The 22,346-nt window shown below is 41.7% G+C and overlaps 1 protein-coding gene across 2 annotated transcripts in view; it reads right to left on the reverse strand.

Annotated features, from left to right (window-relative positions):
- The window catches only part of KIF26A (kinesin family member 26A), a 101,612-nt gene that overhangs the window by 61,824 nt on the left and 17,442 nt on the right, over positions 1-22,346 (reverse strand). For both annotated transcript variants that reach the window (XM_069783325.1, XM_069783326.1), the window contains exon 3: positions 3,398-3,898. In XM_069783325.1, coding sequence (XP_069639426.1) covers positions 3,398-3,898 — 501 coding nt within the window. The remainder of the gene's footprint in view (positions 1-3,397; positions 3,899-22,346) is intronic.

The following is a 22,346-nucleotide window of genomic DNA, read 5'->3' on the forward strand; positions in this document are numbered from 1 at the left end:
CTTCGAAGACACATTCCTGTTCAAAAAATTTATAATCTCTATAATGGATTTTCACACTTGAACTCCAAACATATATTAAAAATTTACAATGACCTGCACTTCTGACCCCCAACATTCAGCCCAGAAGTGTTTTTGCAACCGTAAGTGACATTACAAGGTAATACATGCGAGTTTGGGGAGGGAGATGAGAAGAGCAGAAATCAGGCAATTTTTTTCTTTCCGCAGACAATTCCACTACCACCACTATTAAAACTAACCATAAATAAAAAATGTGGATCCTGGAGAAACGTCTGTAGGTACAAGGTCTCCCAAGGTTTGGCAGCCATACGCCAGGGAGTATTTTCACACCCACAGGGCACTGGGCACCCAGCACCCCACACCGGCCGCCCATGCGAGGGTTTGCTCCGCGTCACCCGCCTGGGCTCTGCCAGCACCAGCAGAAAGCCACAGGCACCTTCGGCGGACAAGGCGAGCCAAGACAGACATCCAAGATGAGAAGGACAAAGCATTTCTTGGAGGTGCCTGTTGCTCTCCCACAACTACAAAGGAAGCCTCGGTAATTAGCTTAGAATAAACACCTGTCTTTTCGGCAGCTAAAAATAGCTGAGATGAACCCCAGCCTTTATCTGTGTCCATCTTCCCATCTTTAGAAAAATCAATCACGCTCACTTCGTATGCAGCACTGAGTTAGGTCCCCGAGAGGTAAGGCGCTTGGGTGACACTTTCTTACCAGGGAGTTCAGCGCTTGTTTCAAGAAGCCCCCCTTTGGTAAGAAAACAAGGCAAAAGCACAGATTCCCAGTGAAACAGAGGTATTTACAGAGTGGTCAAAATAACTCGTATCACAACTGAGAGTGTAAACCCCGCAGAAAAAGGGCCATCTTTTTCTTCTGCGTTTGTGCAGTATTTTGCTTAAACGGGGGCTGAAAACTCCAAGATGTAATCACGTTACACATAATAAATAGTACATTCAATGGTGTCCTTTCTACTGCAACTCTTCTTGCTCCAGAATTCCTCTAGCCAGACCAGCTTTGCCCCACAGGAAGATGGGAAAGGTTACTAAAGACAGACATCTCTAAAAGGATGTATATCCGCAGCTCTCTCCCTGGGTTAATCTTAAACCTAAACCCTGTCTCCAACTTCAGGAAAGAATAGACAAAATCATCTCGCTAACCAGGGTTTAAAAAAAAAAAGAAATAAATCAAGTAAACTTTTCTAATAGGAAAAGAAGTTCAGACTTCACAATCAATAGAAGTCAGGGAATCACAGTCTTTGCAAAAGTGTGAGGTGAGGTGAGCATTGGACAAGAATGCCCTGCTGTGGATGCTGTCCTAGGCAAGGACTATACTAGCTGATTCCTGAAATCCCTCCAATCCTATTTCCTTCGACACCTGTGATTCCTCAGGGAAAAAACGTAAGGGAAGCACTTTCTGCCTCACCCACTCAAGTAGCTTCATCAGAGACAAGGTTCTTAATAATACAAAAGGCAGTAGAATTCAGACAGACACAGAAAGCACAATCTGGGAAGAGATGCACAACACAGTCTTCAGTAACTACATTTACGCTTAAATGAATTAAAAAAAATATAAAAAAAAGGGCAGGGGGAGAAAAAACAACTGAAGCCTAGCTTCTCTCCAAAAACTGCTTCTAAATCTAAACTGTCCTTGCAGATGACTGGATGACATCCAAGCAGCCTCCAACACTCACAGCCTAACAGTGTTTGTCCTTTCATTAAAGGTCGCTGTTTTCCAGGCTACCGAGTTTCTTTGCACATTTCTAGATCACACTTAAGCTCTGTTGCATTATACACATTTTTCCTTCACAGGGGTTAAATGAGGCAACTTAGTTTTATCTTAGAATAATGCAGTGGTTAGGGAAAACCACATCTATCAGTCAGCATGGTTAAGCAGGAAGAAATCTGGAGCTGGCTGTTAGTGAATTATTTAAGACAAGAATAAGGGCAAACAAGGAATGAGCAGAGAAATGGAAATATTTCTGCTTTCAGAGAGCACGGGCTTCTTAACCCAGTAGCTTTCCTTTTTTTTTTTCCCTACATTTCTGCGATATACACAGAATTTAAAAGATAATTAAAAGGTAACATCATATGCCTTACATTGGCCAAATTGATCCCTAACGCATGGAGCAGCATTTTAGAGAAAAGCACTCATAGCAGCAGTTCCTCAAACCACGAAGAGCTGAATGGACCAGTTTTTTCCCTTTTCTCAATGTAAAATCATCAGAGAGCTATCTGACATCAGCGGAGATTCACTGGATTTAAATGGGGAGCCCTCCAAGGTGGGCTGTATGTGCATTCACAAATTTCCATATGAGAGAGAAATACGGGAAGGAGGAATCGCGTCTCCAAGCTTTTTCTGGAAGGAAACACAACAGCCACCCTGTAAAAGTAATGTTAGACAGCAGCACTCTTAAATATTTATCTCTGATGATCTTGGAGCTCAGCCAGCTGAAGCTACCAAGCAATATTAGGTAGTGTTTATATACAACAGCACATAAGGCATTATGTTAAATTTAAAGCTGTCTAGCACCAACATACCTGGTCTTGCAAGATCCGCTACAACGGATTTAAGTGAAAACCATAACTTCTTTTTGTACACATTTCACCATTACTCACACTCCCCTGTTCACTACCATGTGTAAACAGTTTAGGAATAATCTTAGTCAAGACCAGTCACTATAACCTTAGCACGGTTCCACAGATTGTCACAAATTTGTAATGAACTTGCTTTTAAAGGTAACACGCACCTCTAAAGGTTCTTCATTTCCCACAAGAGTTCTTAAAATACACACAGAACACAGGAAATCAACATCAATGCTTAAAATTCCAGTGCAATGACATTTACAGGCATGTGGCTCTGAAGCAACCCTCTGAATGCACTCTTTTACAGCAAACTGTTTTGCAGCACATCTAACCTGAAGATTAATGCTCTCCATCACAGTCTATCAACAGCGTCTGCCGAACACAGCCTTAGAAGTTCAGTGCTAGACTTGAGGGTCAAGTTTATCTTTGATATAATCCCATGAAGCTCCCAGAGTTTCGTATGTGACAAACTTGGCTTTTTATGTTTTTCTAAAGGGGTCACCAGGTACGTGACAGCCAAATAACATCACCTGCATACGGGAAGCTAAAATAGGTGCAAAAGCATCTGAGGAAAGGATCTCACCATCTGACACAAGAAAGCAAATTGCTTGTGACATCTGACAGAACATCGTTCAAAGCTCTTTTTCAGCACTTCAGCTCTTGAAACATGGTTTAGAATACCATTAGCCGATCCCCTCTAAGATAAATATGTATATATCTCAAGAAATTCTATCTTTCTCTCTATATATATCCACACACACGCAAACAAAACTCAAGCGTCTGAATTATCGCTACTTACTAGACAAGCCTGAGGCAGGAAGCTGTTCACCCTGGAGATGCTCCACATGCCCTCGAGGTACTGCTGAGCTTGGATGGTGACCGAGCTCAGAGCCCCACTCAGACCGCTGGGGGCCACCGTGACTTGAACGCTGGAGTTGGGAAAACCGCCCGCGCCTTGAGACCATCCGAGTCCCTTCTTCCTCTCTGCCCCAGAGAAGAGATTCGGTGACTTTCCAGGCTGCCTGCCCACCTGACCGGCGATGAGCGGCAGGTCTCGCTGGGAAGAGACGGTGACCATCCTGGGTACCACGCTGGTCACCGCCCCGGCGCCGGGCGGGAGGTCGGGCATTTCTGGGGAGCTGGTTTGATTGAGGGTGTGCGTCATCTGAATGGCTTCCTGCTTCAGCTGATTCAAGTGAGTGGCGCAAGTTTCGCATCTGCTCTCTCCTTCATTCCTGTTTTTCTGTAAATAGTCAGGCACTTGAAGCTTGTCAAAAATTAAAGCTGATAATCGTGGGTCCTAAAGGAGTGGGGAAAGGCAGAAAAACCATACCGAGTTAAAACAACGCAGAAAGACAAAACGAAAGAAAAAGACAAAAGTTCTCTGTCGTTTGCTCTCCACCCATGGAAGCACTTTAAATCTGTTCTGGGAACTCTCAGCCTTTTTTCCCCTGAATACCCTAAAAGACTCGCAGGTCACAGTGGATTAATAAACCATACGTGAACCCATTTGTATTAGACCCAGCATGAAAATCATCATCCGAATTAAACAGTGGAGCTGTGGTGTACTTGACAACTACTCATTCCTCTAATTAACTCTCCTTTGGACACATCTAACGTGCCTGTGTTTCCCGGGCTCAGGAACAATGTTAGTTGAGATGCTGAACCTACAAATATCACAGTGTGTTTCAAAGGCATTCCGCCACCTTAAACACAGGGAAATTAGACCTTAAAGTATTGCAAAAAATTAGTGCGTGACCTGGTAAACGGTTTGTTGTCCTCACCCTCAGAAATGATTAATCAAGTGGCATAAAAACCAGTTTACATGGTGCTGCCCACAGCTGGCTCCTCTGCTAGTAAGGACTGTTATTTCTGATCTTTGCAACCCAGATGGTCACAATATTCCCTTACGCTACAGTTGCTTTGATGAGAAATAGATTTGAGCCTACAGCCATGTGTGAAGGTGTGACAATGTGCACACTAAGAAGCTGATTTAAAAGCAACACCTATTTTGTTTCCACAGAGCAATTTCTCTCCCCCTCCCCCTTGCTAGTTCATTTTAAGGCTGCCCAGGCATTTTAAAACCCAGCTCTGTGTTTCCAGTTCAGAGATAGAGTTACCTATCTCCTGAAACACACAAATGCCTTCCCATCCCAAGCCTGCTACTGTAAAGATTAGTCAAGAGATTAAATCCAGCCCTGTTGTAAATCTGCTATCGAGGCTAATGCTGTGCAGTAAAACTGACCCAACTTCACACACTCTCATTGAGCTCTCTAAACAATTAAGGTTTTAATGAAATCACAGCACAGCCAAAGGTTTATTTGTATAATTATTTCAAGTGAAAATACTTAATTTGCTTGTTAATAATGAGGGCACGCAAAGCCAGTAAGTCAGCCATCCAACATATGCTGGGGGTATCCCCAGATCAGTACTCATTTTTAAAAATGTATTACTTTATGCCAAGCTGCAATTGCTCTCTAGGAAATGAATGTCCTATTAGAAAACTAACTAATTCTGGTTTTAATTACAACACACATCAATAAAACTCTTTTAAGAAGTCTTGGCACTGGTACTTTGGCTTTGCTCATTCACTTTCAACTGCGCTATTTCCCTTTGCTCTAAATTCAGAAAGTCCTAAAACACTGCCTAACTTCTGCAGCAGCAGCATGGAATTTATCTCAATTTCAGCTGCTGGACTACTCCTGCAATAGTTTTTAATCTATCTCCCAAGACACAGTACGGTGTTGATATGAACCATTGTGAGTATATCTAGCATCACATCGTTCCGCAGCCAAAAGCTATTAACAAAAGCTGCTCTTTCCACAATAATCTAAATTATTGTTTATTTACTGACTTAAAACAATAAATACTTCTCAGGCTAAGGAAAGCTACTCCTGCTGCTGACTGAACAATAAATTGCATTCACATTAGTGAACCAGTTTACAAAATCAAGTGAAAGACACTGTTTCATTTTTGCCTCTTCTCTTTATCAAGGTTTAGATCCTGGTAAAAATGCCTTTGAAGTTGGACCATTTGCTTACCCTCATGAGCAAGAAAGTTCTTTCCCTCCAAACCTCCCAGAAGACGATAATACTAAATTAACAGATATTACTCAGGAAAGAAAAAGTAATTAATATTTTAGAAACTTTTTTCTAACGCTTTAGCAGAAAGGGCTATTGGTTAGACTTAAAAAACATACTCAGTGCTGCAAGCACTATTAAGCCTTAGGCAAAACAAAGGCCACGCAGTCTATCTCCCAAGAAAAACAAACAGCACCACGCTCTGCAGAAACCTTTCCAAGGGAGAGCCCTCTGAGCAAATTCTTGATGAGGCTGACACACAGCATCTATTCAAACAGCCCCAGAAAACAGCAACTTCCAGCGCCGGGTGCCCCGTCCGCGGCCAGGCACATCCCTGGGCTCGCTCCTTTGATCCAAGTTGGGCACACAAGGAAGCACCTGCAGGTCCCGACTGCGTGAGCCTCATCTGGCAATGTTTAAATTGCTATCAAATGTCAAAAGTTTCAAATAAGCAATTAAAGCGAATTACTAGGTGAAACAGGCTTCTCATTTAAAAGAAACGACTTCTTTTGATGTAAAGAAAATTAATGACCCCAATTCTAGCTCCATAAACACAGTTTACAGCGTAAGGCAGATCAGAGTCAGGCCTGTCTTGCAGTTACAAGGAAATCCAGTGGATGCCATATTAAAGGGGGGAACAAAAAAAAAATTTTTTATTTATTTAGAAAATTACACAGAGCAAACCAAATAAGCGAACAGTATGCCAAATTTAAACCGTCTAATTTATTTATAGTAGAAAAGAAAAAAAAAGCCATCTCATTTCCAGTGCTTGCATTTCACCAGGCATTTACAAGGAGCCTTTTAACCCACTCATCCAGCCTCTGTGATCCCCAGTTTGCATCTGTGGCCATCCTCCTCCAGCACCTCACCGAGGGCCCAGCTGTACGGTTAGATTACTTTTATTTTTCCACTCTGTGCGACAAAAACACCTGGCTAATGGTTGGGCGTGAAGGGCAGAGGAAACACAAGTTACTGTTAAAAACATTAACCATAACTTAAAAGTTAAGCCAGCCCCATTAAAGAGGTTTTACTACCCGGTGACGATGCCTGGTCCTGGGGAGCCCCCGCTTCGGCAGCTCGCGCCCTAACAAGGCTGGGGTGGAAGTTACACTCTCATGTTTTACAGGGGGAAGAAATAAAACTTGAGTGACCAAATGCATTAGACGCACACATAGGAGGGGGGGAAGCAGTTAAACCCATTCTTGTTACTGCTCTGCCTGCAGAGAGGCAAGACAGATAAAGACGGTGTGCAAGGCGCTGGGGGGATTGGCACAAAATTAAATGTGGGACACACAAGCCTCTATTCCAAATAGTGCTCTAAAACCAATTTAGTCTGCTGTGCTACAAAGAAGATGACTCCTTTATTCCTGCACAGCATAAATAAACTATGCTGACTTTGTCACGCCTACTTTCCAAATGCTGTTCTTACCTTCTGAACAAGCAGGATAAGCAAAATACTGCGATGCTGTAACATTCACAGCTTCCCCTCCCACTACAGAAACCAAGACCCTAAATTCAGTCTCAGCTTGTTAACTTCTGCGTACAAATTTTAGATATTCAAACATCACAGACTGTTAGAAAGGTAAAATAAATGGCCCCACAAAGGACAACTGCACTGGGGAGCCCAGCAGCCCCCAGCGAGGTCAAGGCACGAGATAATTACATGTATTTATAGGAGGAAGAATTTTCTGAAACACCGGAATTTACCACTGTTTTTCAGCAAGCAGTTCTTACAGACACAAGCAAGCTTGCAAACTGCTACTGGGAGATTAAACACACATGTGCAAATTGCCCACACGAGGAAGAACACACAGACATGGTCTGAAAGTCCTTCCAAGCTCAACTGGGCAAGATGGTAAACTTGGGAAATCAAGATTGTGCTCCCGCTAGAACACACAGCAAAACACCCATTTAGTTCAACACCAGCTGCATTTAGCCTGGAGTCTGCCTTCAGGCTTTACCTCTGAACCAGGAGCAGGGAAAACGAGCTCAGATTTGAAAACATATCCAGCAACATACAACAGAAAGAAAGAAACAGTCACTTTAATTCACGCTTCCCTCTCTGATGTATACCTCAACTGCTGCTGCCTCCCCATGAAATGCAGCAAGGACCAAGCAGGGCTTCAGCTACGCAGGTAACACCGACGCGCTGCGTGTGGGGCACACAAACAAAACCCACATCTCACAGTTGTAAGATGCTACGTCCCGAGACCGTTGCCCTTGAAACTACAGGCATACTCAAAGCAACCGGGATGTGGCCAAAGGCCAACGGCTCTGAAAAGCCCCTCTACAGCTTAGGCACCAAAATCATAGCCAAGTTTTCAAAAGCGTGCAACGCCAAATGACCTTGCTGGAGCTAACTCTTTTGAATACCTGAAGCAGTTTGTCAGTGGTATTGCACTTAAAAAATTAGATTCTTTTGAAATTTTAGCTCAATCTGTAATTTCCCAGGTATTTAAAGTTTGCAGTTAGATCGTTTGTTCAGTTAACAAGGAGTAATAGAGAGTTTTTCCATTGCAAAAGAGAAACAAAGATACAAGCTTTAAATCTTACCTGCAGCTACTGACTTGTAACTCCCAAACTAAGCAAGAGGCGAGGACGCAGAAAAGCATCTGGATTCTCACTTAAGAAGTCCCTGAAGTAATACCCACCCATCTGTAACCTAATCCTTTCAGCAAGGAACTATCCACAGAGTGCGAACAAATGATGACGAACAAATGATGAAAAGTCAAATTGCCAGCAACCGTCCTCAGTATTTACCTGCATTTCTGCCTGGCACTACTTTCTGCAATGCAAGTGTACCTGGAGCAGTATTCTGAATTAAATTAAATTCTTGATATAAAGATAATTAAAAAGAAAGAAGAAGAATCACTGAATGTCACACTGAAATATATACTTAAATACAGATCTAGGTAAACAACCTTTTTAAAGGATGCTTTGGGAGAAAGGAATATACTTTCCCAGTGCAAAAGAATCAATGTTAATGATTTTGTGTCTTAATTGTCTTTCCAGATTTCTGCCGTGCTGCTTACAAATTAGTTTTTATCTTACATGACATTGTGAAATATCCACTAATATCTTCCATATTGACAAGTACTTTGAAGGCTGATGGTTGCTTTCAACTATATAGCAGTCATTGTCAAAAAAAAGAAGAAAAAGAACACACTATACTCAGCAAAACCAGAGACTGCTCAATGTAATCAAGGAAAAAAAAAAAAAAACAACAGTGCTAATGGTAATTTTTTTTTTTTTTAAAGAAAAGTTTCCAAGTAGCTATCTCAAGGGAGTGAAAATATGAGCTCTAAGTCTTCAAGTAACTGATGTTGTGAATTCATTCATTTACTGACCTAATCTTATCAGAATATAAACAATCAAGGAAAAACAAACACACAAAGCTTTCACAAAAAACAGAATTCACCAGAAGCCCCATCTCCTGAGGGTTAAGGGTATCTAGAACTTGCAGTGTAACCATGCTGTCCTTGAAACAGCCCTCTGAATAAGCAGGAGAGCAATCCACATTTCCAAAGTGAGCAAAATGCACATGCATTAAAAAACAAATAGATGCATTTTTAAGACTAAATTCCAGCTGGACTCTCTACCTGAATGTCTCACTATATTTAGGTGGCAGATTGATTTAAGCCAATGGACTGTGGTCCTCCTCCCATGCTGTCCCCTAGCAGGATTTCTTCAAATCTCCAATCCCATTATTCTGTTTCTAACCACAGCCTCAGGTACTGCACACAGACATATCCCACTGACTCTACCCCGCTGAGACTCAACCCCGTTTCTTTTCATCTTCGGCATCCCAAAGAGTTTGGGGGGGAAAAAAAAACCAAACAAAATAACCAAGCACATTCTCTTACTTATAAGTATATTGCGTCTCTTCTAAACAGCACCCATCTTTCTAACAAAAGTCAAGCAATACGATAAATCTGCTAAAAACCGCATGACCCCACACTAAAAATGACTGCAGCGTGTTTAGTTATTCTGCAGCCTCACTGAACTCTATTTATTTCTATTTCCTGCCCACTTTAATGTACTTCAGTGGCCCGCAGTAAAGTTAAAGCAATAGGTGTCTGTCATAAAGATGAATAGTGCTATTGGAATGCATAATACAGTGGAAAGAGGAAATGAGAGCAATCTGGTTTATTTACATCTCAGGCTCCCATCAGCACCTCAACCCACCTCCCAATGGTTTCAGCCGCCTTTCCTGTTATCTTGCTGTATAGTCCCCTGCAATGATTTGGCTTTTAACGTCGCAGAACCAGAGGGTATGAGCTGATCACCCACATTTGCGTTCATGAGTTGGCAGAGTATTGGAGCAAACAGCCATGCAGTGTGTTCAGTGCAAAGAAAACAAAATAAAGGTAGTGGTTACGATTTAAAATAATTAAGGACACAAACAAAACAAAAGACCCCGAAGAGATCTGCTATCAGAGTTAAATTTAGATCAACACACAGGAACCTGACTACTTCTGAAAAGCAGTAATTACTGTATCACAAAATATTACTTTTAATCTCCTTTCTTTACGATCTAATTAAACAGATATTTTACTTGCCTTTGGAAAATGCTTTTCTTAATTTCATTCAATTTTAACATTTGGTGTATTCTATAAACTACACATCCAAACTGGTATGTAATTTTGTGCTTATTTTTAATAGTGTATGACTTCATTAAAAATAATGACTTTTAATTTGCATGTTTATTGTTGGTTTTAAGTAATCCTTTAATTTTCCCTCTTGGGTCTGTGGCTTACTGAAACTTCACAATGCAAATTCAGTACTGATTTTGTTCATACAAAACCACCATCTTCCAACACCCATTGTGTCTTTTTTTCTTTCTCTCTTTTTTTTTTTTAAACCTTCATCAAAGTATTATCATTTTGAACAGCAGCAAGTGTTTGGGGAAATAGTTGCGTACCCATCATCACACAATACTTCGGTGGCTGAAAAGCCTTTGTTTGACTATTACTTTCAGAAATAGCCACTTAGACAAAGTTGCCTTACAGAAATTCAGACAAAAACTTTTGATAGAAATTAGATACTTTTAAATAAAAGATAAATAGCTTTCCATCCTTAATTATTTCTTCCTTGAAACCAGAGAGTAAATTTTGGTTAGCCTATGAGCATGGTAAATCAGATTACAGAAACTCTGCCTATTACACTGTATGAAAATTCACAACTTCTCTTTCCTCTTAAAAGCAAACTGAGTGCTTATGAAAAGTGTTAGAACAAATACTTGGGAAACCGATGCTCTCTGATACCTTCATCATATTGAATGCTACCTACTCCACATACAGTTTGAGTTCAATCAGGCTGCTCAGAATTTCAGCATAGGGATGAAAATCAGAGCACAGCACCACTACACAGAAAACACGCTGCCTTGTCAAAATGCCTTGGAAACATCAACTCTTAACATCATTTTATTGGAAACAAAAGGCTGTTTCCACTATTACCATTATTTTGGCAATGGCCCGTGTTTTCAGAATGACAAACTGCAATGGGAAGCCTTGTGAGAGGGACTCCTTCACTGACGAACTCTGGCCAGGGACCAGCAACCCAGCCCAGACAGCCCAATGGACTAGGAGAGGAGTCATGCCCCAGATGAGATCTTCAGCATGTTTAAACAATTATAACTGTGTTTGTCCCAGTCGAACCGTGCCCATTTTTATCAGGCAGACCTTTAATGAGGGAGTTCAAGAACTTCTGGACACCAGCTGCAGTGAAAGCAACTCTGGCTTAGAAAAACTGGATAGGAGAAAAGGTGCTTGGAGCACTCAGGACATCTGTATACAAACCCTGCAACTGTTTCAGTCCAACCATCTGAATCCAATTAAAAGAATGCTCAGTGGCAGAAGTTAGGGAGTAGACACATTTTCCACATGAACGTAATTAGCATAATGTAGATTTAAAACCAGCTATGAAAACCAGTGCTTGGCTTTGGATCACACCCTCTTAGTGTCTCTTTCACTTGCTCATTTTATCAATTATTTGTTTGGTAAATGAATACTTGAGGACTGTACAGAAACGATTTAGCTTTCACAACCGAAGGGCTGCCCATTGTGCACTCCTCTTGCAAGCTACAAATTGCTGCATATAGTGCACAGTTAGCACACCAGGCAGTCTGTCTCCAGAAACAAAGTGGATTACGCTTATTCTTCATCTTAATTAAAGTGCCACTGCCTCAGTTTAACTGCTTCACCGAAAACTGACTTGTTGGCTGAAAAATTTGGGGTTTACATTTGAATTTAAGCAGTACTGTAGTGGGTTAGAGTTTTTCCTTTTTGTCCTTGCTTGGACTTAATCAAGAAAAAAAAGAAAAAAGAAAACCTCTAAGCAGGGATGGATAGAAAAGGAATGATGAAGTGTATTTCTAACTCCTCAACCACAAGCAGGCCACACACTGCCTGAAGAGTCTGATCCAATTCCTTTGCTTACTTGGTGGCACAAGTGTGAGATACCACCTCCCTCTCCAATCTGTTCATCCCACAGCAGCTCTTTAAAAAGGATTCGTGGGTGGCTTTTTTAAATACTGCTCTTCAGCAGAGCAACTTCAGCAAGAAAATTCACAAATTTGCTATCAGCTACCTGTTGGAAAGTGGGGTCCTGGCACCTCCAGTATCTCTGGACTTGGATGGAAATAAGGTCCATGGCTGCCCCTTGGTTTCAGTTAAGATGCTGGGGGATAGAAGTAATTGAACTCATTCTGCTGGCCCCATCTTGCATTAGAAAGAAAAGACAAATATGCAGATCCTGAGGGACGTCTGCAGGTGAGGGACACTGCCCAAAGAATCAAATGATCCTCCTATAGAATCTCATTAGGGTGAAGGACGATCTCAGCCATATAAACAGCAGATGGAGACAGACCATTTGAGAAGTGTCTATAGGACAAAAAGCAGTTTAGAAAACAAGAATGTTGTCGGAAGTTCAAAGGAGTGTGGTTTATTTGGTTTAGAAGAATGAAAACTGAGCAGAATCCTCCAGTACACAAAAAGTAGTTACAAAGAGACTGGTGACCAATTACTTTCCATACCTACCTGGGAAAGGAAAATAAGAAATCATGCTACTTTTCAGCAAAGACGTCTTGAGAAAAACTGTCAAAGGTGAGTGAATAGTGGCAAGTGCTACAAAATGACATTGAGAAATCTTGTTCCTTCATGACTGAAGGTTCTGAAGAGCAGGTGAGAAACATTCATGGGAGGTAATGAAGAGATTGGGGATCCCATTTCAGTGGAGGAAGCTGGACTACTTTTTAAAGATCTGAAGATACTTTTCTAGACGTACATTCTTATGATCCTAGTTTTGGAAAGATGAGTAATGCATCTGTAGACAGACTTGGTGCTTGGGTTCAAGTGCCACAGACAGACAAGGAATATAGACTTCAAAATACTATTCTCCTTAGATGGCTATTCAGTAACCTATGCTACCTTGCAAACAGCAAGTTTTCCAACGTGCATCATTCCTGTATTAATTCCATTCCTCTTGTCCTAGTTGTGACACTCTGTATCACCTTGAATAATTCTTCTTTTGCTGAATACTCACAGCCCATCACCACGATACCCAAAACATTCTTTGTCATTAACTATACTACATATATATTTTCTACTTTCAATCTACCCTTACAGATAAAAAGTACAGAATTGTTACATTTCATTCCCTACAGGTTCAGGGGATAATTTTAGGAATCCAAATGAGATGCCTAAATTAGATGGTGTAAGTCCAACCACTCCTAGCTGTCCATAACGTTCTGGAAATAAATATAATAACCAAGATTGATTAAAGCCTCAGAAATGAGAATTGGAAAGAAAAGAACAAAAGAACAAAAACCCACCAGACCGTACTAGTTGCATTACAGTAACTAGACTATCTCCCTGCAAAGGTTGAAAAAAAAAAAAAACCTCATTGCAAAGCCCACTAAAAGGAGCTGTGAAGGAATGCAAACATGTCATTCCAGATTACAAATGGAAGACAACTCAGGGTTGCTGATGGTACACCAGAAATGTCTGTAACAGGATGGCATGAGAAAGATGAATCCATAGCTATCGGCAGACTTACCTGTCCAGATTTTTCTAGAGGCTCTGCCATCAACGCATTTCACAGCATCTTCAAAAAAATTTTCTCAGTAAACCTGTTGCTCGTCTGAGCCTGAGACATTTCTATCAGGTTTTCAGGAGTAACAAATAATCACCAAAAAAAAGGTATGGTTTCCCCCAGATACTCACACAAATGACAGATGGACAGAGATATCCAAAACCTAAACATATACACTGAAAAAAGAATGATAAGGACTAGTTACTTAAAGAGCTCCTGAAAAGTTAAAATAGCCCAGTGTGTTCTATGGCTATAATTTACTTAGACTTGTATTTCAACAATTTCTTTAGATGATAAGTTCAGCATCTAGCACCACATCATGGACCATGAACTAGTAGCAGTGTCATAGTAAGACACTATGCAGAAACATAGCAAGAACAAGATTATTATTAGTAGTAAGATATTCTTGTTGCTGTTTCTGTTGATCCTGTTGGTCTTCAACAGCCATTACCTGAACAGTATTAGATAGTCCTTATCTACAAAACAACTTATTTCTAATAGTCATACGTCAGATCAATCGATTGCTTTGCATGCGAGTACTTTGTCTTCCCATAAAAATACCACTTTCTGCAAGTTGGCTGCTATCCTTTAATCATACAGTCTTGTAACAAGCCTTTTAATGGCTATACTGCATTGTGAACAATAAAACATGTGTCCACCCTTGGACCCTAAAAATACCAGACTGGGCACCAAAAGGCGTTGTCTATTTTCTACGCAACCAAAATAACAAGTAAGAATTGTCTTTGTCAGCCCAGAAAATCACACTCGTGTGAGCAGGACAACAACAGTCCTATCATTAATAGCCACCTGTAATCCTTACGGTGAGAAGCCCTGCAGTGGTCCTGTGAAACTTGCAAGCTGTGCAACCTCTCCCCATCCAAAGGGCTGGTGTAATCAAAGAGAAGCAACTCCCTTTGCCTGAGGTGTCTCTTCTACGAACATAAATCAATGTGGCTATGCCCACAGGCAGACAAAAAACGACTCCACCCATGCTGAGAGCATATTGAAAGCCATGTTAATAGGGTTTATAAACTCTGCTACAACATGGGATACAAACATATTAAACACTTGGGCAAAGTGAGCTTGTATCTGCCTATAACACACATATATGTAGACATGCCCACAGATGGCTGGTGAAAATACATCTGTAAAAGCTTTCAGGCTCTTCACAAGAAAAAAAAAAAAAAAAAAAGCCTTATCTCCTGAGACACAGAAGCAATCAAATACCTGGCAACAACTTTCAAAACTCTTCAAGCCAGATCCTATTAAAGCCAGCAGCTAAGAGATGAAAGGCTCTAGCTCGTCCTACCAGTCACGCTTATAGGGCTCTTAAACATTTAAGGTATATCTATTACGGTTGCTCCTATATTCTACATTCCACAAATGTAGACAATGCCTAACATCATAGGTTACATTTACGTTTCCATTCAACTGAAGGTACTACATAAAAGGATGTTATTTTAATTTGTGGTCTGGGACCTTGGAAAAGAAGCTGCCTCATCACCTGCTGGAAAAGGCCAAGTACAGAGAAGGAAAGAGTTCTTTTCAGAAGAGAAACTACAGCCCCAGAGTAAGACCTGGGCCCTAAAGAAATCCATGGCAACACTGATACTGAATGCAAAGTCAGTATTTCCCCCTCTCAGTTGAAGCGTCCCCATGCCTAACTTCGAATCAGCAATGAACTGTTTCACCAACCTGCCTCTCCATTTCATAAAATGCCCATGAAATGCACATTTGTCATTGTTGGGTGATGAGTGAAATTACATCTTAGTGTGCAAATTTTCCCCTTCATTTTAAAACAAGTTTCGTGGCAGTAGATAATGTGTCAAATTTCCAGTAAATCATTAAAAATAAAACATATGCCACCCAAGTTGCCTCAGTATTATTAGAAATGTAAATACACATTTAAAACCAGAAAACTGTGCGCAATCATGCCTTGCTAACATCCTTATAAAATGGGACAGCTTGTCAAACAGCTCCCATTGTGGACAGTGCCGAAGCAGTTCTACAGATCATTAGAGTTAAAGGCCAGTGAAGATAACCATCTTGTCCAGCCTCCTGCACATCACAGGTCTGCTAAATTCAACCAGAAGTAGTAATGACCCCGATAGGCTTATTTAATGAAAATAGATTTTCTTTTTTTTATTTGAGCCTGCATGTCTTCCAAAGCCACAGTACTTCTGAAAGAATCATGTTTTTAAAGTACAAGGTATATGAATAAAAAACATACAATCAAACAGACAGGGACAGCACTTGAGGTGATGTAAATGCAGAGCTGAGACACACTACTCTTTGTTCCTCTGCCGGTTTATATCAGCTGGGCCAGAAACTCCACTCCCAATGGTCAACTTAAGAAATCCAAGTGGTTGGTTCCAGGACTCTTAGCACCATCCCGGACACCGACTGCGTACTGGCAGTATGTGATTTACGCTTGCAGCTCTAGTCTCAGAGAAACCCATTATGCAGGATATGCTCAAAGATGTGTGTTTTACTTCACAAGACTGATGCTGTGATTCACAGGGAAAACCTGCACAGAAGGCACAGAACGGAATGTTATTGCTCCAGCTCCAATCAGCAAATAGTCACTGAAATAAATTAACATCAGCATCTCACGGAAGTCCCTGCATGAGGAAGTTAGGCAAGATTTATTCAAGACCACAATCTCAGGAGCAATTTACCAGAATCAAAGGTAAGCCAAAAAATAAATAAATGAAAATGGGACCAGCTAGAATAACAAAGCAGCACAGCCAAGGCAGCAGCCACACGACAGCCAGAGGCACCTCCAGAGCGATCAGAACAACTGTCCGCAGATCTTGCCAATGAGCCAGATGCTGCTGCTGGAAGAAGGCTTGTGTTGATACAAACTCGGAGATGTGAGCTGCTTAACACCAAGAGCAATCAATCTTCACGATTCCCATGTGGCTGCCAAGCTTCACTATTATACCACAAAGAGATGAAAACAAACTTCATAAAACACATGGAGATTCTACATGACATCAAACTTCCCCCACCCTCCCCTTACTACTCAGAAACAAACCAGTGATTTGGGTGTAGCTATAAATGACCTGATGCTTTTCCTGAGTTAACAACAGAACCAGGAAAGATTATCGTTGGCTAAACAGCTCACTGTGCACACACTGCCAGAAAACCAATGAACTTATCATACTGTATAGGAAATTCCTATCTTCCACACCAATTAGTGACCCAACAGTGATTGATTTTGTAATCCCAAACTTGACTTACAAAGTGACTTCCTCTGGGCACAACTTTCCATTACCCAGCAAGCGGAAAATTGCATACAGCCAGTGCGCTATGAAAACCAAGGAAAAATAAGTACTATTTAAACCCCAATTCCACTGTGCCTCCACATTCTTGCTTTCCTAAGGGAGATGCACTTTTGACAGTGACTTCCTTTCCCTGCCCCAACATCCTATCTCCACCATACACCAGCTGGGCACTCAATCAAAACAGAAACAACAACAGGAACTAGCAGCTATTCATTACAATAGGATCAAAACATTTCTAGGCACTAGTGCTTCGCCAAGTCACTGTCCTTGAAGACCCTGCCGCAATCCACTTCTTCCCTCCCTTCGCAGACACCATTACTGAAAGTGGCTCCACTTCAGCCTGAAGCACCACGTATTAAAAATCACATCTTTTTAATCAGAAGCCACGCAGTGGCAGGTGGTCACATCTCAGAACCACAGGAGGCAATGAAACTGGGCGGCAGAAAGGTGAGAAAATTAACTGGCCAACACCACAGGCCGATGTTTATCCTTTATTTTAATCAAGCTAACATTAGCTCCAGTCTATAAAACCAGAATTGCACAGCACACTAACTACTAGCGTAATCACAGAAACAGCACTGCAATACGATTACTGGACGCTAATTATATCTTACAAAGAGTTAAAGACAATCAAGTACATGTAATAAAGATTTATATGCAGTTTTCCACTGACCTGGAAACGGCTTCATACATAAATAAGTTAACATTACTGCCAGGAACAAAGCAAACGGTTACATCTACATGACAAAATACATGAAACACAAGAGCCAGATGCTGGGGCCTTTCATCAAGGAAGCAATTATTAAATTCTTTGGAAAATATTTTCTCTCTCATTGTTTCATCAATACATAGCATTGCTCATAAAAGACCCAGTCCCGGCTCCATGGCCTGGTCTGGGTACAAATCTGCAGTACTGCACAGGGGCATGAACCAAGGGTCTCCTTTCCTGCTGTGCAGTTGCTTCTGGGCAGTGAGCACGGGGCAACTGGAGACATCCTTGGACCGTATCCACATCTCCCCATTCACGCACAACAGCACAGACCCCAAAGCGGCTGCCAAGAGAGACTGTTCTTCCCCTCGCACCTCTCCAGGAAGGCCAGTTCTCCATGGGTAAACATAACAGGGAATGCCAGGGAGCTGCCTACGCTCTCCATCAGAGCTGCTGACCTCCAGCTCCCAGACACAAGGTGTCCCTTGGCCACCAACCTAACAGCTCCCTGCTCCAAGCACCATCAAGAACTGCTGGTCTTTGGTAGAGTCATTTTGGCCATACCCTCCTCACCCATTGTCCCTCCTGCCAGATAACAAGAGCCATCATCTCTCAACAGGTGGACACCCAACAGCCATGATCAGCAGCCACCCAAAGATCATAGAATGGTTTGGGTTGGAAGGGGCCTCAAAGATCATCTAGTTCCAACCCCCCTGCCATGGGCAGGGACACCTTCCACTAGACCAGGTTGCTCAAAGCCCCATCCAACCTGGCCTTGGACACTTCCAGGGATGGGGCATCCACAACCTCTCTGGGCAACCTGTTCCAGTGACTCACCACACTTAAAGAATTTCTTCTTCATACCCAGCCTTAATCTACCCTCTTCTAGTTTAAAACCGTTACCCCTTGTCCTTTCACTACAGGCCTTGTTAAAAAGTCTCTCTTCATCTTCCTCATAAAAGCCCTTCAAGTACTGGAAGGCCGCAGTAAGGTCTCCTCAGAGCCTTCTCTTCTCCAGGCCAAACAACCCCAACTCTCTCCTTTCTTCACTGGAGAGGGGCTCCAGCCCTCTGATCATCTTTCATGGGCCATGCTCGGCCTTACCCCAGAGTGCTTACAGAGGCAATAAGGGCAAATATTTACACGCTGGTCACATCCATAGGTCCAGCTGGGTCTAGGCTCCCCTGTGTCAAACTCGCAACTCTAAAGCATTTAATGATTTTACCAAAAATCACAAATTACACAGTTCCCTACACAACAAGCAATTCAGCAGTTTTGCTAACTACTCTATGGGTATTGTAACTGGAAAAGCACATCCCTCTGCAAGGTTACTCTGAGGCTGTCACTAGATAAAATAGCCAGACTCAGCCTGAAAATACCATACGTAAGGTATGCTCTTGAACAAGACACAACAGATAGAAGCACCTAATAAACAGATCCATTAACTAGGAAACATCCCTGCAGAAATTAAAACTTTGCAAAGTACTACAATGTACACCTGGTTATTGCTCTGACATCTGCTTAGGCTTTCTATGTGTTTGTAAGTTGGACCAAAGAGAAAGATAATTGAGTTTATGGACACATCATGACAAAAATGACAACAAGGTACTGTTAACTGTTCATGAAAAATGGCAGAAAAACTCAAATAAAGCATGTGTACTGTTTGAAATGCTTAAAAGTTACCGCATTTTATAACAAACCATATACAACCAAATGGTGTTTATCCTACTGCTAAAGAATAATTTTATTCTGAACTAAGGATCCCATCACAAAATGAGAGGAAATTCACAGTCTGAACAACTGCAGTTGTGCTGAGCACATTTTTAGGCATATGGCAATTTTATAATGGTCATTGGGGATGAAGAGCTAAAATTCTGTTGCAGACTGTGAATTTAAGACATTTCACATAAAATTGCCTATCTCAGGAAACAAATAAATTGTTAAGTGTGCAACCTCATAATGTTACAGCCAATATTCAGCATATGTAAATCTGACTACCTCAAAATATGAATGCTATTTTCACTACAAGGACCCAATTACTTTATAAAGGGTCCAAATAAGTAAAAAAAAAAAAAAAAATTGTGTGAAGGTATCATTACAAGAAAACAAATACAATGAGATCTGCCTTAACTTTATACAGTCTCAGTTACCACAACATTATGCAGCCAGAACACGTGATCCAGCGTTCCCAAGTAAATGCCCTGATTACTATTGTAAGTCTGTCATTTAAATAGTTCCTTCCTGTTTAAAACGTAGAAAGCCAAATGTGTTTTCCCACCACTAAGCATTGTGTAAGACTCTTTTCTCTTGCAGCAAGCTGGCTGAAGATGGATGAGCTTCCAAACTGATATCATTTTTAATTACGCGTTTTTCTCTCATTACTAATTTCCTAAACATGTCTCTAATCTTGCAGTGAAATCTCTGAGCGCAGTAGGTGTATCCACATACATCACACTCTAGAAAATTAATATGAGATAATGATCAGGACTGCCATCACAACATAACCTGAAACAAGCAAGATACACTAGAGGTGATACATGCTCATTAGACTCTGATCTTAAGTGTTTCTGGAAAGCAGCTGTTAATGGATAGTTTCCCTCCCTCCTACATCCTGGAGCCAATAATGCAGTTATTGGGGTCTGGAGGAAAGAGGTGCTTCAAGCAACCTCCCCTTTGCACTTTCCACCAGGCAGTTACAAGCTTGTGATGCCCAACGCATATTCACTCCCTTACCCTGAACCCTGCACCAAGAAGCACCATTTGCATAAGGGAGCCGTGATCATCTGCTCCTCTACACAAGATAAGCCCAGGCAGCCCAGCTCCCTCCTGCCATCAGGGGTCCAGCAGCTCCCTCGACCTAGGACAAGGTCTCCTGGCAGGGCTGTCCTCTCCAAAAGCGCAGAAGGAGCTCAAAAAGCGTTGGGAGGTAGCCGCGCCCACCCAACAGGTAGGAAGGCACATGCCCACGCTTGCCCCACGTACCAAAAGGGGTCACACACCCAGCAGCTGTCTGCATTGGATGCTTTTTTGGCGGGCAGGAATCGGGACTATGTATAGACCCGTCAGCTTAGGTCAACCAAGTGCCAGCCAGTTACGCACACAAGATCTCTCTCATTCCTCAGGTATCTCTCACTACCTGAAAGGCATTGCACAGCTAAACCTGTTGCAGCATTCTTTCACCATTAAACCAACAGGGCAAGACAGCAACTTTTAGGGGAAAAAGAAGAAAAAGAAGAAAAAAAACCAAAAGGGCAACTGTCACTGGGCCTTCTCTCCAGCTAAACACATCACACACCAAATTCTTAAGGGAATGATGCTTTCAGCACACCAGCTGCCTTCTTGTCAGCTGACACCTCCCAAATAAAAGAGGAAAATCCTAGGAACTGTTCAGAGTGGCTGACATTTAAGGACTCTAAAGCAAAACAAGATAAATCACAGGCACTTAAGTAAGTTTATATCTTTGAAGTGGTCTGAAAATATGTCTCAAGTATGACTCTGCCTACTTACTCAAAGAAAAGGTATCACTGCTGTTTCAGTCAAAAACATGAATGTAGAGAAAGATTAGAAATATAGTTGAAGTATACACACCAGATTAATGCACATAAAAACTGGTGCATATATAAGGAACACCAAGAGGAGGGCTCTGGTATACATGCATGCAACTTACTAGTCCATAACCACATGCTGAGCAAAATGCATATGCTAAATAGGGTAAGTATATCTAAAAACGTAATGCTAGCTGACTTGCCCTACGTCCCCAGGGAAGCCTGTAGCACAGACGGTGCGAGTAGGCTGGATTTGAGATGTTTCACTGTAGTCACGCATGCTGCTATGGAAGCTGGCTGATGGAAAAATTACACAATTTCACATTTTCTTCTTAAAAAAAAAAAAAGTCAACAGTTTCCCAAAACTCCTACCAAAACTTCACCCTGTTTTTCTACCTGCTGCCCATCTACTGACCAAGATCAAAAGTTTTAAATCCAGTTTTGACTTCCTCAAGAATGTGATGAAGAAATTTGACCTCCTACGAGAAGACTGCTTCTTCTTGAAAACAAATACTTCTCTTCTGCTAAACCATTCATTCAGCAAAGGGAAGGAAAAGCTGGGGGATGCCCCCATTTTCTCTTTCCCACAGTTTTGAAAGGACCATGAAGAGGACAGGTACAAACCCAAGGCTGTGCACCACCCACCCCCTTGACTGGAACCACTGCCCACATCGGACTCATGATAACGCTAAGTGGCACAACGCAACCCCCCACCTCAGGTGGGAATTAACTGGCCGCTGAAGTCAAGGCAAGCCTTCCAAGTGACTTTGCTGGGTTATGACTGGGCTCCTACTTCTTTTTAATTCTCGTTAGCATCTGCTGACAACTCCTTTACAACCAGAGGGACAGGTTCTTTATGAGAAGCCATTTCAGCTGCCCCAGTTAATGCCTTAATCCACAGACTGAAGCAGGTCAGATTATCTACACGTATCAAAGACAACATTATGCTTCATAAGCTATTTTTCTGCTTCAGTAAGGAGTAAGCACGTTTTTATTTCTTACTATGTTTACCTATTACCTCACCAAGCAGCATTAT

The sequence above is a fragment of the Haliaeetus albicilla genome, chromosome 5, assembly GCF_947461875.1.
Source record: "Haliaeetus albicilla chromosome 5, bHalAlb1.1, whole genome shotgun sequence".
Classification (NCBI taxonomy): Eukaryota; Metazoa; Chordata; class Aves; order Accipitriformes; family Accipitridae; genus Haliaeetus; species Haliaeetus albicilla.